The sequence below is a fragment of the Ochlerotatus camptorhynchus genome, unplaced genomic scaffold (genome assembly GCF_037179485.1).
Source record: "Ochlerotatus camptorhynchus isolate MF236.1 unplaced genomic scaffold, CSIRO-AGI_Acam_v1.1 ptg000278l, whole genome shotgun sequence".
In the NCBI taxonomy this organism is placed as follows: domain Eukaryota; kingdom Metazoa; phylum Arthropoda; class Insecta; order Diptera; family Culicidae; genus Ochlerotatus; species Ochlerotatus camptorhynchus.
The window spans coordinates 188,952-206,548 of record NW_027040767.1 but is presented as its reverse complement, the minus strand read 5'-3'; the positions used below and the strand labels follow the sequence as shown (position 1 = coordinate 206,548).

The window sequence follows — 17,597 nt, the reverse complement described above, 5'->3', positions numbered from 1 at the left end:
AGTGCTACGTGAGTAAGCGAAGGAATGAGAGAGTATTAGAAATAAACATGGTTGAAAATGAGTAACGTGCCAGCGGAAAACGAGCAGGGAACGAAGAAAACCTAAAGAGAGAAGGCAAAAGAAATAAAGCATGGTGTGAGTTGGTGATTTATTACCATGCTATATCAGTCATGAAATTTTCTAACAACTTTTCGGTACAGCAGAGAACAGAGGCAGCAGCAGCAGCAGCAACCGTAGTTTGCGTACGCTAGAGTGGGAGAAGGAATTAAATGGAGAGAGAAGAATTATTACCAAGAGGGAGTGTGCCGAGTAGCCGGTGTGCACGCGTGAACGGGACCGCTGATCCTGGAAGTGGTTTGGAGTGAGTGGGACAGAGGAATCCGAGCGCGAGGGTGGGCACTAAATAAAGAGCATCCCTTATTATAATGGCATTTTTATGAGGTGCGGCGCTACTTGCGCTGGCTGCGTTCTGTTTTGCGGCTTTATCTTAAAGATGCCGTACAATTACCCGTAGCTATTTTATCATTGGACATTTTTTGGATGGAAACCCTCGATTGAGATTTATAAGGTGAACTCATCTTCAAAGCATGCATATTTTATTGATGTCAAAGTAACTCGATCAAGAAGGTTGGGAAACATAATGTATCTGCTCGGTTACAAAGCCTAGCACCCTGCCGACTATTAATTTCATATGTGAAAGATTAATGTGCTGTAGAAAAGTAATTATAATCATTTGCTGCCACGTTGAATTCGCCGGTATGCTCCCGTGCGGCGTCCCCATCTTGTGCTAGATTTATATTCCGCGAGGGTGGCTGTTGGCTGGTTTACTTCAGAACGTGGAAATCACACGCACCAGGACCGAGGGACTCAATTAGGCTTTACAAGATTGATGGGAATACAAGCACAATAAGGTTCCACTCGCCCCCGGCCTCGGAGTGCTAAATCACACTTGGAGCTATGGTTGAGTGGATCCGGCTTTAATGTAATCCAATGTTAATTTTCTGGAGATTTAGCAATTATGCACGCAGCATTGCAATTCTTAAAGTGCAAAATGTGATATCTTTTTTTTTTGTTACTCTTGATCATTGGAAAGCCCGATACAAGGGATTGCATGTTGTGTGCTCGAATGCGCTTCCTTGAGACAAACGATTGTTCCCCGCCGATTTCAGAGTAAGTTCATTTCTGAAAATAAAAAAAAAATAAAAACAAACGAGATAAGTAAGAGGACAAAACAAACTCGAAAAACGAATGGTAAAAGACAGTAGTACCTTTTAGTTTGCCATTACGGGGCGATGTGCTGCAACAAAGTTGCAATTTTGAGAATGGGTTGGTAAATGCTTGCTCGAGGGCAGTATTGTCGTTTATACGGTAGGTGTAATTTTCTTATCAGATGAAACGCATTCAATGTGCATCATTTATCATAAGAACACCACCTTTTGACCATCAATCAAAATAGCTCGCTGAGTGATTTGTCCGCCGTTAGTAAATCAATCTACGGCACAGGCATAGTTGCAGTAAACTTCCTCAAAATGACGTTTAATTTTCCTTTTTACTTCATTTGTTTTTCGCAGCAGCAATTTATGGAAGTTCACTAAAAGGGTCACCACTAAAAGCTTGGAATCGACGCCAATCAGTCGTAAATATTCGCTGCTTTTCTCCTTTTATTTCTAATATCCTCCGCTGAAGGTGTTCATAATTCTCGCTCAATTTATAGTCATCTTTCATCACGTGTCCGGACGAACGAGGATAATCGATTCGCCCATTCGCCGGGAAGGTGTTTATGATTGAAGACCACATCGTACCGCCGCGCCGCCATGTCCCGCAAATGAACTTTCATGGCGGTTGAAAGCTGCCGGCCTAAACGGAAGATAAATCATCGATTCCAACCGTTGTAGTTGCCAGCACTGTAAGCACTACAGCCATCTCACGAAGCAGCGGTGGTCGGTGGAAAAGTTATTGAGTACAATCAATGATTTAAAATTGTTTTCCTCACTCTGGGATCTTTGAGAGCGATGGTCGTCGTCGTCGTCGTCTCGGGTAAATCGTGACAACCGAAAGGATGCTCGCTGTGGCCGCTGGAGATCTTCTTTTCTGCTTCCATTCGCTAGGCCACGGATAAGCGAACACGGTCCACGGGAGGTATTATTTCTTGCTGAAAATTCTACGGTACTTGTACTCTTCACTTATCGCAAAATTGAAAAATCCCGCGCAAAAAGTCTGTGCGCGAGAAAACGTTAACCAAGATCATGCAACGTGCCTGCATGCGATCGGAAGAGAGCAACCTCATAGTGGGTGAATTGGTCTGACGGTATGGTAAATGCCGAATGAAGAAAGCGGACTATTCGACCATACTCTGACGGATTTCCAATAGCTGCTGTACCACAGTGCAGTGCTTTGGGAACATAACCTGCAAAGAGAGGAAGAAGGTATTTTGATAACGAAAATAAATATGGCCGAACATGCCTCGTTCGTTATTTCGAGATTGTCATTTTTCTCCGCTTGGTGTATTTGTGATGTTCTTCCTCCTTCTATGTTGGTACACTCGGCGATCGACCTGAGAACAGGCCATGCAGGCAGTTGGCTTATTTCTCTTCTTTTTCCTATCGATTTCCACGCTTTTTACAGTCATGTTTTTGATTCATTTGTAGCGATCCCTTGGTTTAACTGGCATGTCGACTTTTTTTTTCTTAACTAAATTCAACCCGACGATTTTTTTGCTCCGTTGTCATCGCCTTCGACGTCGTTGTTGTGTGGTTGTAGACTTTCGTCGTGAGAAGTGAACCACATGTTTTCATTTTTACCGTCTGGTTTCTCCACATGTGCCAAACTCCACCCATTCACAGTCAGACAGCGTATATAGTTTCCAGCATTGGCTTTATGATTATAATTTTCTCAATTGTAGGTTCTCAAGCCACACTAAAACACGCCATCATCGGCTGGGCAAAATCAATCTAGTCAGACCTTAATTGATCTTGCTGCTCACATTCATCTCGAGTTGCCATTTATTTGCATCGCTTGAGGCGGTTTGTACATGTTTGTACGTGGCGCAGCCCTTTTCTACAAGGCTAATTACGTTTTTTTCTGAGTGTGGCATCTTTCGATATCTCATTTAGTTAGGTATGTCCTAAAGCTTGAAAGCAGCTTCCAGTGCTCGATAATTTATTTCTTAATTTATTCTCTCGCGTTCGTTATGAGCGCGGTACACTAATGCGCAGTTGCTGACAGACAGGATACACCTTGCAGCAGCTGCAAACAGAACAAATTGCTTCAAATATGCCTGTCTAATTTTCCACCGCTGTGGCCGTTCGTTATCTGATCCGCCCAAAGTGACTGGTAACGTCCCGTTCGTTCAAGTAGCACTTTCCAGGCCATTTTTTTTTCTCAAGTACCTTTGAGACAGTTTGTGATTAGTTTTCTGTTTTTGACAGCGTGTAATATTCTTAATTAGCTGCTACTAGAATCCACAATACGGTGGTCGTAAATCTGCCAGGGAATGATACACTTATCATGTCTCCTTTGATAAGACCAAATTAGGATGGACCAGTATTACGTCAGGGCTGGTCTCTGTCCTATCTTTTCGGAGGCAGTCATAATCTTAATTATAGCTCGTCCGAATTGAAATTGGTTACACCGTGGAAAATTGCAGCTCAATTATTTTCCGATCCTCCCTTTCGGAATTGACCATCTACAAGCGATAGGATTGTATTGATTTGATAATACATAATATAGGAGGCATCATGACGGAATCACTCCGTCGAGGGAGTTTTCCAACAAATGAGGCCTTGTTTTTCTACAATAGGGCGTTGGTAAAAATTGTCATTTGGGAGCATTCATTTTCCGCACCATTATTCCCAAGTCGTGAATTGGAAAAGGGGAAGCTTGATTTACTGCACCATCCTTGGAGAATAAGACTCTGATTGTAGTGATGTTTCCTGCGACCAAGTGTTTATTCTGAGACGCAAGAGATGTTTAAGAAAATGTAAGCGGTAAAATGTTCCGAAATGAATAGATAACCAGCATTACCAATTTTAGCCGTTTGAATGGCATGTAATTTACTGATTTTTACATACGTTATTTAATTATTTGTATGATGCTCCTTTACCGTACTTTTGAATAGAATTTCATTATAGATATGATATAATTGTTGGATGTCTGGAAAAATGCAGTAGACTGGCCAACAAGCCCACCTTTGGGTAGTATTCACAGTTAAATAAAAGTAATGTAAATATCTGTTCAATATAATGCACTTAAAAGGAGCATCACCTATCATAGAAGATAACATTAAAAAAAGTATAAAAATTAAGCGAAATATAAGTTGCTTATCTTTGACAGATACGCGTATTACACTGAAAAAGTCTGCGCATTGAAAAATACACGTTTCTGTCAAGGATAAACAACTAATGTAGTGAAATTAAATTCAAAATACTAAACCTTCCTTTCCGCTTTTTTTTTAAATACCTGTTTTTTTATAGAGTCGCCCACATCTATCAGGATTGTAAATCGTGTAAAGCTCTGAAACATTGAATGAAATGTTGCAAATACTATATGCAACCGTCCACCTTTGTAAGCAACATTTCGTGCAAGTTTCTCTGTGTGAAATGAAATGAAATACACGCATGAATATTTAATCCAGGGCTCGGACTCGAAGTTGAACGCATTTTTGAGCACAAGAAGTCGGAGTCAGAGTCGAAGAAATAGTCCTGATTCCAACTACGACTGTTATGAACAAAAATATAATATGGGTCACGTGCAACTTTTTTGGATCATGGAAATAGAATGGCTTTCCTGAAAACTAGCATGAACCGTCAAAGCTATAATAAGAGCACAGACAAACAGACATAACACATTGAATATTTCTCACTGTAAAACATCGTCGCTAAAACATTACCGCCATCTGTTGAATACACTGTGGTGGGTAGTACGCTGAACAGATGGCGGTAGTGTGTAAACGTCAAAAGCAAGGGAATTGACTATGCGCGACACAGGTGGCGGTGCTACCAACTACGATACTTCTAAAAAGGACCGTTAAATGCTTGTTCGATGAACAACTTGCGAGAGTTATGTCTGTTTGTCTGTGCTAAGAGTTATGATCTAATCTTCACATACCAGTGCACAGTGGGCAAAAATTGTCAAAACCACGACTAAATTGAATATCTCGGCTGTCAAACGATTGCAGTCAACATGTTATACATATTCTCAAAGGAAGAACTCTGCTGAATCGATTGGTTTTGGTTTCGGGGACTTTTGCGTACCGAGATAGAGGGCCGGATCAACTTGACTTCCTGGTAAAGTAGGAAATGCCACTATCTATCGACATAATTTTACACTTTACTTAACATTTATTCCTGGAAATTGATAGTACTTAGTATATATGGTGTAAAAACACCATATACGCCCTCAGGGAAACTCTACTGGCATAAAGAAGGATTCGGAACGAGTGGCCATAAAGTAGCCACATTATAAAAAATGTCCTAGAACCTTGTGATTTTTTCTATGTTTGGTCAGAATCATGAGACCAAAGCGAATTTAATTAGGAATTTAAATTTTGGGGTAAAATGGCCATATCCTGGTTGTTCGAATAATCTGGATTGACCGATAAAGTAGCTAAATTATGAAAATTGCTTATCCGAAGAACCAATATATGGCCACTTTACCCCAAAATTTAAATTCTTCATTAAATTCGCTTTGATCTCATGATTCTGAACAAACATAGAAAAAGTCGCAAGGTTCTAAGACAATTTTTATAATGTGACCACTTCATCGGTCAATCCAGATTGTCTGGTGAACCAGGATATGGCCACTTTATTTCAAAATATGTATTTCAAGTTTAAAACGCTTTGATCTCGTGATTCTGAACAACATAGAAAAAATCACAAGGTCCTAGGACATTTTTTATAATGTGACCACTTTATCGGTCGTTCCGGATCCTCCTTTAGGCCAGTAGAGTTTCCCTGATATTGTGTCTTTACACCATATATACTTAGTACTATCAGTTTTCAGTAATATACGTTAAGTAAAGTGTAAAATTATGTCGATAGATAGTGGCATTTCCTACTTTACCGGGAACTCGGGTCGATATGGGGTTGATTCAGCAGAGTTTTTCCTTTGAGTATATGTATAACATGTTGACTGAAACCGTTTGGCAGCCGAGATATTCAATTTAGTCGCGGTTTTGTCAATTTTTGCCCACTGTGCAGTACTGAGATTTGTCATTGTCAATGAAAGACTTAACGTGATAGTTGAAAAAATTAGTTTTGACAAGAATTGATTCTCAAAAATACCTCCGTCAAAATCTCATTCATTTTTTCGTTATTGACAAAGAATCACTTGGTTTCAAAAAGTGTTATCCAGACAGTTCAGAACGTAAATGCTTATCTACTTATACGGCACGATGGAATTTTTTAAATTCATTCAATTTCGTTACAAATTTAGCTGATAACAAAAACTGCACATGTTCGTCATTGACAGGATTCCCGAGCAGAGAATGAAAACAAAATTACAAAATGATTTGATGTTTTAATTTAAGTGTTTTTGAGAACATCTTTTGACAACCATATGGTCGAGTTAACAAAAATGAGATCTGAATGATGCATGAAGGATATTAAAAGGATAAAAAAATCTAGCTCTCTTGATAACAAATCAATGTATGCGGTATTTTCGTGAATAAGAATCAAAATAAGTCCTAATCAATTGGTTAATATTACTATGACAGAAAACAAAGCAAAAAGTCGCCAAGTGGAGGCTTGATAATTGGGTGCTCTCTAGTCGGACCATGGCTAAACTAAAGTACAACTGTATGTCAACATTTCATGTCAAATTGAATTTGATAATCAAACATAAGTTTGAGGATTAAGGTACGTTTAGATTATCTGATTTGATGGTCTGATTCGAGGGGACTGCTCGATAATTTTGTCGGATGCAATGTTCGAATGCGTTCACACTTTTTCGACATGATGATTAGATTTAACGTTTGATTTGTCGAACACGTAATAGGTTTGTGGTTAATTTTCATTCGACTCATACGGCAATTTAGCCGCAAGTGAAATGAAAATATTGATTTTTTTCTTTTAAAATTTTAAGGATTTGATTTGTGTTTTGATGACATCCACCGCAGCAAGGTAAACCGATTTCACTTTTCAATGTGTATAGTTTGACTGATTTTTATTTTCCAGTGTGTTTGGCCGTCAACAAAACAGTGTTTATATAATACGAAGTATGTATTATATAAGAATAAGCATGCCAGACAGCAGTTAAATATTCAGGGAACTTCACAGACCTTCAGAAAAGTCCAAGAATCTACAGTGAAATGTAAAGAATTTCACAGAAGTTTGAAGATCTACTGAAAAATTATTGCACATCAGAAAAGTTCCCAAATTTTCAGATCAAAGCTATAGACCTTCGGAAAAATCACAAGAATGGCCATAGATTTTCAGATAAATTTTTTAGACCTACAAGAAAGAGTGCAACTCTTCTGATGCGTTTTTAGAATGTTAGAAATTTCAAAGTATCTTTAGTGAAATTTGCAGAAATTCAGGGAAGTTCTGCGGTTTAAAAAAAAATATTTTTATGATTTCAGGGAAGTTTGTAGATCTTGAGAGAAACATTTAAAACTTCAAGGAAGCTCAACTATTTTCAGATAAATTTGGAGAACTTTAGGTAATTTAGAAGATCTGCAGGGACATTTTCAGATGATCAGGGTAGCCCGAGAGCCTACAGAGGAATTTGCAAAACTTCAGACAAGTTTGCAGATCTACTGAGAAATGTATTGAGCCTCAAGGTAATTCGTAGATCTTGAGAAGATAACTTTACAGAAGTTTAAAGATATCTGCAGAACTTCAGGAGAGTAGATATTTAGAGAAATCTGTACAACTGCAAGAAATGTTGCAGATATTCAGAGACATTCAGTGATTCAGTGTTTCAGAAAAGTACTTCAATTCCAAAAACATATCTCAGCGAAGTACAAAAGTTCAAGATTTTGCAGAACTCCATGGAAGTTGGAAATAGGTAGATCCGAAGAACTTCAGAAAAGTCCATAGGCCTTAAGAGAAGTCTGTAGAACTTCAGGAAATTCGTACATTTTTAAGAAAAAAAAATCAAAACTTCAGCAAATCTCACAAAACTTCTTTTTTTTTCTTTATTTAAGAGATTTTTAGCCATATGGCTAGTTCATCTCTTAAGATTGAAAAATGGAGAAAAAAAATTGGGTTCTCAGAATTAGATTCCCAATCTTGGCTGTAGTACATTTATCTTGCTATAATGAAAAGGTGTAGAAAACTGCCAAAAGGGCCAAAAAACGGAAATACAAACAAGGAACACTCAGATATTGTGGTAAAGGTTCGCCTCCTTTAGGAAGGTGCTGAGGACGGCTGCTACCTCGTCGCCCAAACGGGTTCCGAATGCTGATTGACTCCAAGCCGAAGGCAGCCCGAAGGTCTTCCAACTCCGCGCAGTTCACGAGGATGTGCTCCACGGTGGCTAGCACTCCGCAGGTTTCGCAGGTCCTCCGGAACGGTGTTACTCCGAAGTTGTGGAAGACTCTGTTGTGCCCGGTGCGCAGTAGACTGATGCAAATGTTGACATTTTTGCTCCACAGTGCTCAAACGGTTCCAAATCGGGTCCTGATTAGTCTCCCAAAATTTGAACTCATTCGATAAGAAACTGACTTGGCACAAACCATTTTAAGTTTATATGGAAATTACTATAGGAAAACCAAATGTTTTGTTCATATCCATCTAACAATTTACCATATCGCTCTACTTTGAAAAATGATAACTGAACTCGTAGAAAATTTTCTCAGCTACAACTTTGTCCTTGACCACTTTTTAATAGGGTAAATGTTGGCTTCGGCACCCATTGACTGTTTTCGGCAACCAAAATTTAAACGTTAATTTCACTATGTTTTCCCATCAACGCACTTCCCTGAATGTGTCCAAACGATTGTTTAGCCTTTCAGCTTCAATCTGATTATATTTGAACGATCGAGCAATCCAGTAATGCTATATTTTTCTTCAAATAAAGCATACGCACTACAAAATGGGGTTGATTTCGAGTTGCCGATAATAGAACAGCTGGTTAACACGCAGTTCTAATGGGAAGGTTGCCGAAGAAAAAGAGGCTGCCGACAATAGTCACACTCACCTGAGAAGTTTGGAGCCTTATAAAAACGCTTTCAAAACGTTTTGAAAAATTCTGTCGATTGGAATGGATAGAGAAGCAAGCAGCAGATAAATGTAAACAAACAGACACATCGTATATGTGCGTGACGCTGAGAAAATGCTAGTAGAAGTGCAGACGCTGCTTAGATTGACGAGAATACGTAAATTCCCCTATAATGTAAGCATCAAAAGTTATCAATAATTCAAGCCACTAATGTCTTACGATTATGCTCAATCAACTGTTCAGCAGGCAACATTGGTGTTTCTGGCGCTTGGAATAGAACACAAAAATCATGGCTACTATGTCACACTGCAAGATACAGTGTTGCTCACAAAACAGCTGCTTGATCATGCCATAAGATTATCAATCTCTTAAACAATTAATAACTATTTTATTTGACGTTTGGCTCAACAACTATATTCTGCTAAGTTGAAGCTGAGAAAATTTTCCATAAGTATAGCTTTTGAATTTTTGAACAGTGCAATATGGAAAAAGGTAAGAAGACAATGAACAAAAAGTTTTGATTTCCCATAGTAATTTCCATATAAACTTCAAATGGTTTGTGCCAAGTCAGTTTCTTTGCAAATGAGTTCAAATTTTGGGAGACTAATCAGGACCCAATTTGGAACCGTATGAGCACTGTGGAGCGAAAATGTTAAAATTTGCATCAGTCTAGTGCGCAGCCTTGACACCACTCGCTGTTCTCGTAGGTTTGGTCGATCCTTCCAGGTTCCGGTGGTCGCCTTTATCTTCCGAAGATGGTGTGTCCTGTTGTTCCTCCACTCGGTGTCCCAGGCTCTCCAAATCGTCCGCTTGATTCACTTTTTGACATCTTCTTTGACACAAAACTTCTGGAAAGTTCGCCGATCTTTAGAAGTATTTACCTAACTTCATAGAAATTCAAATATTTTCAGATAATTTGTGGAGATTTGAGGAATTTAAAAGAATTTCAGATAAATCTGCAGAACTTTACGGAAGTCCAAGAATCCACAAAGAAATGTACATAACTTTAGAGAAGATCTACTGAAAAATCTGTAAAATTTTTTGGAGGTTCTTGGATTTTAAGTGAAATTTACAGAAATTCTGGGAAGTTCGCTGAACGTTATAGATATTTGCACAACTTCAGAAAAATTAGTAAAGGGTGTCCACGATGAAATTGCCACACTATGAAATTGCTCTAACTTTTTAACCGTTGGGTAGAATTTAATGAAAATTTGGGTGGATTTAGCATAGTGCATTATTTACATCCTGCAAGTTTTAAAGTCCTGTGATCAAAACTCGCGGAAATGGAGTCGAAAGAACAGCTCGTGCGTGATAAAATCTTGCGCATTCATCACGAGAACAAGGATCTTTCGCATCGTTCCATCGCTAAAACGTTGGGAATCGCGAATTCCACGGTGTCGCGAGTGATTAAGCGGTTCGAGGAACGGTTGACCACCGATCGGAAGCCCAGAAGTGAAGGAAAAAGTATTCCGTACAACACCAAAAATCACAACCGCGTAGTTGGGGCCTTCAACCGAAATCCGAACGCCTCCGTTAGGGATGTGGCTAAGAAGCTGCACCTAAGCCGAAGTTTTGTCCAGAAGGCCAAAACTAAGGCTGGGCTTCGAACGTTCAAGGTACAAAAGGCCCCTAATCGCGACGAGAAGCAGAACAAGTCCGCCAAAACCCGTGCCAGGAAGTTGTACCTCAACATGCTGACGAAAGTTGAATGCTGCATCATGGACGACGAAACATATGTGAAGGCCGACTTCAAACAGATCCCCGGCAACCTGTTTTTCACGGCCAAGGATAAGTTCAGCGTTCCGGAGCATGTCCGCACTCAGAAGATGTCCAAATTTGCGAAGAAATTCCTGGTTTGGCAAGCCATCTGCACGTGCGGGAAGCGGAGTGCACCTTTCGTGACCCAGGACACGATGAACGGACAGGTGTACATAAAAGAGTGCCTCCAGAAGCGGCTGCTTCCTCTCCTGAAGGCCCACAACGTCCCAACAATCTTCTGGCCGGATTTGGTCTCATGCCACTACTCCAAGGACGTGCTGAAGTGGTATGCGGACAATAAGGTCAATTTCGTGCCGAAAATGTTCAACCCTCCCAACACTCCGGAGCTCCGCCCCATCGAGAAGTACTGGGCGATTATGAAGCAGCACCTTCTTAAACGACCTAAGGTAGTGAAGACAGTCGAGGAACTGAAGAAAGTATTGGTTTACATGCAAAAAACGGTTGATTCACAGGTTGTGCAGAATCTTATGGCCGGGGTTAAGGCCAAGGTGCGGGCATTTGCGTATGGACTGTAAATAAAATACGAGTAAAATGGTAAAATGAAGTTTAATAGTTATTTCTCAATCCCTGAAAATTTGATGGCAATCGGATGAAAACTCGAATTTTGCGAATCAATTTTGTGTGTGGCAATTTCATCGTGGACACCCTTTAGATCTTCGGAGAACTTCCTTAAATTTCCGGGAAGCTCAAACATTTCTAGATATTTTTTTTTATACTTAAGGGAATTTCGTAGATGTTCAGACATTTTTGCAGATATTAATTAAATCGTGATAATCTACAGAGAAAATTATATAACTTTCGAGAAGGTCGTAGATTATCAGACATTAAGTGAACATCAGAGATAATTGTTGATATTTAAGGATCTTAAATCGGCATGGATTCAGGAACTTTGTAATGTTTTAGAGAAATTTGCTCATCTTCTAAAGAACACACAGGACTTCTGAAATCTGCAGAACTACCGAGAAATTTGTAGATCTTCAGGAAAGTTTGTTAATCTTCAAAGACATTTTACCAGAGAACAGAAATTCAACTTAAGAGATGGATTAGTAATTTCCATTTAATTCCACTACCTTATTTGCTTTATCATTGACAGATACGCGTATTTCGTCTACAATGTGCAGACTTCTTCAGTGTCTTGTACTAATAGTCGAGTATTAGTACAAGACATTGAAGAAGTCTGCACATTGTAGACGAAATACGCGTATCTGTCAATGATAAGCAAATAAGGTAGTGGAATTAAATGGAAATTACTAATCCTTCTCTCTCTCATTATACAGGTATTCCCCTAAGACGCCCACATTCATCAGGACTTTAGAGACGTCCGAAGGTCTTCAGAGAAATATGCAGAATTTAGATCTTAACATAAATTTTCATAACTTAAGGAATCCTGTAGATCTATAGAGAATATTTCCCACTAGCTTATCGAAAGATGGTTTCGACATCCTGGCGAAGTTTTAAAATCCTTTTTCGTCTTAATATCGCACTTCTTGAAGGACAAGATGACCCAGATCCCTGCCGGCGTTCCTCTTGAGCAACCATTTCCTACTCCATAAAATTCACCTTATCCTTCTCATTTTATTTAAAATAATAAAAGCAAATATGCCTGTCAAAGCTAGAGCAATGATCCGGTAATTCATTTTGAAACATTTACTTTTGATTCCGGATACAATTTTGTTTTTGACAATTCTTTCGACATGTGCAAGCAGTGTAATCACCAGCAAGTGTGTCAAAAGTAAAATCGAGCAGATTTTTCACTATGGCGGCGGTCAAAATCAGACTAAGAAATCAGTTAGTCTAAATGGACCTTTTGCAAACGCCATGTAAACTGTGTAATGAATGTAACCATTTGTTATGTGCTCGAACTGAGTTTTAATCTGCACGAAAACAGAAGAAATAAAAACTGGCACGCATAATTATGCTAAGCTTTATCCATACAGCGATTGGTTAGGGATGGTCGTACACTAAACCTATAGCTAATGTAAGTTCATTTTAGATATGCTATGGCTTATATCATGTTTTCAGTAGGCTTGCCTTTGCTTAAATGTGATTTTCAAATTTTTATTTTTTTTAAGGAAAGGCCTCTTTAGCCTCTCAATTGGTTAGCTGAATTGAGCATTACAAGAATAATGTATTCCGAACATACGCTCAGCTGCTTCAATATAATCATATCTTCCGGCACTGATAAAGCCATTCTTTCAGAGTGCTCAAAACATTCCTAATGGAGAGAAAATAAATCACAGGGCAAGATTTATGGTCGCTTCAAAATTCTTATACCTTATCGTCATTCTCTCTTTAAAAGTATGTGTGTGTATCAATCGTTCAGGCATATATTAATATATTTATTAATATTTCTTCGTCATTTTTCTGTTCGGAATCAACCCCGGCTCTGTTGAGCAAAACAAATTTACTCTATTTCCACTGTGCGCTCGCGTGAATTCCAGTGTGATCCACTTGTATTTTTATTCTGGTTCGCTCAATAATCCAAAAACGAACAACAATATTCATTAAGTTGCTATGTTTCCATTTCTTCCATTCCCCACCAATCGGTTCAGTTTGCTCCAAAGTTGCCCCTGAACCACAGGACTTTTTTCCATTTCAAACCGAGAATTCGCTGCCGCTCTCCGTTAATTTAGTGAAACGAATCTTGATTTATGTCTCTATTTTTCACACATGTCTCCATTTTTTTTTTCGGCATTCAGTAAAGCGGCCCTCTCCCTCTCAGCTTTACAAGGCTGGCTGGGCATACGTTATGCTAGCAAAAAAAAAGAATAGACTCATCTATGAAAACTGATAATTATAAGTTGACTCTCGCTGCTTCTGCTTCGAATCCAATCCAATCACCGCCAGCCCCAATCGCCACCGGGGGAGCAGACAGGAAAATAGCAGCAAGAAGAGATTCCAATTTTCTCGTCGTGTCTTAATTTGGATCGTTGACCACACGGTTCTCATGATGTTTTTTTTTTTTTGCGTGTCCCTTTGCTGCCGGGGCAAATAACAGGAAAATAGTCGAATTTTTGGGGCGACCTCCAAAATTATAACCCTGTGGATCGAGCGTAGGATTGGATAGCTTTTCGTCGGGTATTTCTGTTTTCCCAGCGATAATTATAGTGCACACGCGGTTATTCGTAGCCCTGAAAGTCAAAATTCAGCCCTGCGTGTGTACTTTGGCTTGAAGACATCCACAATTGTTGAGGTAAAGAAGAAACGAAAAATGATAAAAGTGCCGCTCGGTACGATCGACAAAAACCAGGCCGTTGAACTTGTTTTTCTCCCCTCTCACTCGTAGGACGTTTTATGTTTACCCTCCTTCTTCACAGCATTAAACGTCGCGCCGTACGGCAACCAACTCGTCCAAAGAGGCCACGAAGAAAAATATTTCCAAAAATGCTCCATTGCGTTCCAAATTTCTCGGCAGGGCTGGCTGAGCCTGCAAGCAACCTACGGAGAAATTCCCGATAATATTGGATGCCACAAAGAGGCCAGAAAAAAAATCCTTGAAATTCCTTGAATAGTGCCCCGCAAGCGAACTCACTCAACAATTGAACCAATTTTCTTTTTTGGTGAATCGTGCCCGCTTCCAGTTTCTTTTTTTTTATAAATAATTACATTATAATTGATCAAATAATACGAATTTGCTGGATCATTGTTCATTCGTTGGGATTTTGTGCCCTTAGGGTTGGTCGAGGGGAGCAATTTGAATAATTTTCGGTCTTCGTTGTTAGGTCAAAGTCGGGAAAGACGAAGAAACGAACAAAAAATCATAATGGTGTGATTACAAGATTCATGTTCCATTTTAATGAGTTTGCGGTGGTCGGACCGTGGAAAATGCAAAACAAAAGAGCAAAAATCGAATCGATTTTTCATCATATGTTTTTTTTTTTCTTATTTCGTTTACAGGTGCCAACGGATTGCGAAGACGAGGCCGACAAACTTACACCCGATACCAAACGCTGGAGCTAGAGAAGGAGTTTCATACCAACCACTACCTGACCCGCCGGCGCCGGATTGAGATGGCTCACGCACTGTGTTTGACGGAGCGGCAGATCAAAATCTGGTTCCAGAACCGGCGGATGAAGCTGAAAAAGGAAATCCAAGCCATCAAGGAGCTCAACGAACAGGAAAAGCAAGCGCAAGCCCAAAAGGCCGCAGCGGCGGCGGCACAGGCATCGTTGCACGAGCAAAACTAGGGGTTAGACCATACCAATCACAGTAGTTCTAGTAATTATTTATATTAACTTTAATGAGTTCTAATGTTTTCGGTTAGAGCAGCGATATATTTTCGTCTTGAGACTAAAGTTGTTTTAGTTCTTTTTTATTTTTATTTTTTTATTTTTAAACTGATACGTTATGTTTCAATTTTAGTTCCCTTTCCAATTACGACGAAAGTAAGCTTCGTTCTAGATAAATTAATTTTGTAAAAAGAAATGTTGCTAAAGAGATTAATTTAAACAACTACTAAAACGCTAGTGAAAGGTATATTTCCAAAAACAAAAAAAAAACCAACCCTCAATGCAAGAGGTGCAATGTTCCCTAGTTCGGGGACGTGTTGTAAAAAGTTTTGAGTATAAGAATGGGAGAAAGTTGTACAAAAAGAAGCTGGTAGAAACTATTTTCGAATCTCAATCTAAACTCAGTCTACGGAATACCCTTTGTGATGTGGTAATTGCAATACATAAGTAGAATTATCAGCAGTGATCGAAAGTCGAAACAACTCAACCATAAAATGCATACTTGCAACAATCCGCTTTTGCTGATGATGTCAGATTTCTTTTAATTGTTTATATTTGCTTGAAATAAGGTTATTTTAAGCAAAATTGTGCTGTTATCTCGTCCTATTTTGAACGATTGAGTTGTAAATATGTTTTGAAAGCTTTACCGCCCCAAACCGTCTCTTTCCAAATTCTTTACGTTTACAAAAGTGGATAAAATGCCAACGATATGTTCGACTAAAACGTACTTTACAAATTTAAGAATAACTGTCCACCTACCGTTTAAGTTTTCTCCTATCCAGAAAAGACTAACGAATAACAACAGAGATACGTAACTTTTTTGTGAAATGTCAAACCCATTCAAATGGTATCAATAATTATCCGGTTGGTTGACCCAAATTCTGAGCAAACGAATGCTGTAGTAATATATTGTTCATGTACTTATTTATTGCAGGGAAACGATCTTGTATATAGCCATGCCCTACGTTTTCCCTTATCAAAATTTTCTTCAGTGCAATAATTTACGGTCAAGAAATTTAACGTTCAAATGAGAAACGCAAACTATGTGTCGCGAGTTAAGCGAAGCTGCATGTGTAGTGAACAACCGCCGTAGTGTAGTTTAATCTCCACTTTTAGATCCATCCAGAATAACAGGACGTGACACAACAAACCACTTCTCTCTATCTTCTTCTAGCCCTCAGATCCGATTCCAAAACAAACTTCTTTTTTATATTCGTGCTTCGAAATTCACTGTTTTCATTTGTTCCCCTTGAAATGATGTGAGCGATATTTGAAACACAAAGCCAAAATACTGTAACATAAAGCAGGAGCATTTCGATTCCAATTTTATCGTACATTCAAACACATCCACACACAAGCTCATTGTCTAGAAAATAGATCTGTAATGTTTGTTTCCAATCATCCTACTATCAAAGATACCTTTTAGCCCGCCTGACAAATTCACCCGACTCAGTATGAAACGGATGCTCCTTAATGTTTAAAAGGCAAACTGGAAGGAATAGATTGAAAATACGTAATTAGACGAGATTAAGAGTAATTAAAAACAAACACACACACAAATGGAAAAAAATGTATACGTAACTAGATGGTAAGCTAAAGTATATTTAATAAAAATTTAAACAATGAAGAAGCAAACTAAAAGCAGAATGTGGAATAGTTACAAAAAATCGAAAAAGAAAAAAAAATAATTTAAAAATAATGGAATGATACGTAAGTAAATAAGATTTTTATAGTTGATAAGTAACTTAATTGGAATGAAACATTAAAGCAAATCACACCCACACATACACAGAGACAGACACACACACACCAACCAGACACACAGAAAACAAAGTAATATATTCCAGAGAGTAGACGAGGAAAAACAGGAGGGCTGTCAATATTTGACGACAACAGATAAGCAAGAAGGCAGTTCCTATATGTGAAAAAAAAAACCGAGGGAAAATCAATCCTGTGCGATTGAGCGCGCGGAAATTCATTGATGATGAAAAAAGAGTCCCTATGACAAAATAAATGACTATGAAAATTTAATTTAAAATGTTTCCAATTGCACGAAAGCTGAACGAAAAGAAATCCTATCACATCACAATCCTTTGCTGTCGAAAGGCAGTTGGGATTGAGCAACCAATGGAAGAACTTTTCGATCAATCCTTGGCAAGTTGGTCAAGTGCGATCGGGTCTAATTTACGAAGTGCTGAGAACGGCGATATTAAAGGCGATGCTAAGGGGGATATAATCATCGTTTTATTAACGTGGTCTGTAGAGTGTAAAAGTGCGTCTTACAGCAAACAACGGAAGAACGCAGAAGCCCCGGGGAAAATTTGATGTAATAAATTGATGATGACAGAGAGGTGCGCTTCAATAGCATATTATTACCGATCATGTTTGGTTACCTTGGAAGTGCAGACCGTCTCTTCTTTAGTCGTGTTT

At 38.8% G+C, this 17,597-nt stretch overlaps 1 protein-coding gene across 2 annotated transcripts in view; it reads left to right on the top strand.

Annotated features, from left to right (window-relative positions):
• Ubx (Ultrabithorax) overlaps positions 1-17,198 on the top strand; it is a 164,472-nt gene extending 147,274 nt beyond the window's left edge. For both annotated transcript variants that reach the window (XM_065228065.1, XM_065228064.1), the window contains one exon: positions 14,836-17,198. In XM_065228065.1, coding sequence (XP_065084137.1) covers positions 14,836-15,125 — 290 coding nt within the window. In that variant the 3' untranslated portion in view covers positions 15,126-17,198. The remainder of the gene's footprint in view (positions 1-14,835) is intronic.
• Positions 17,199-17,597: the final 399 nt, after the last annotated feature.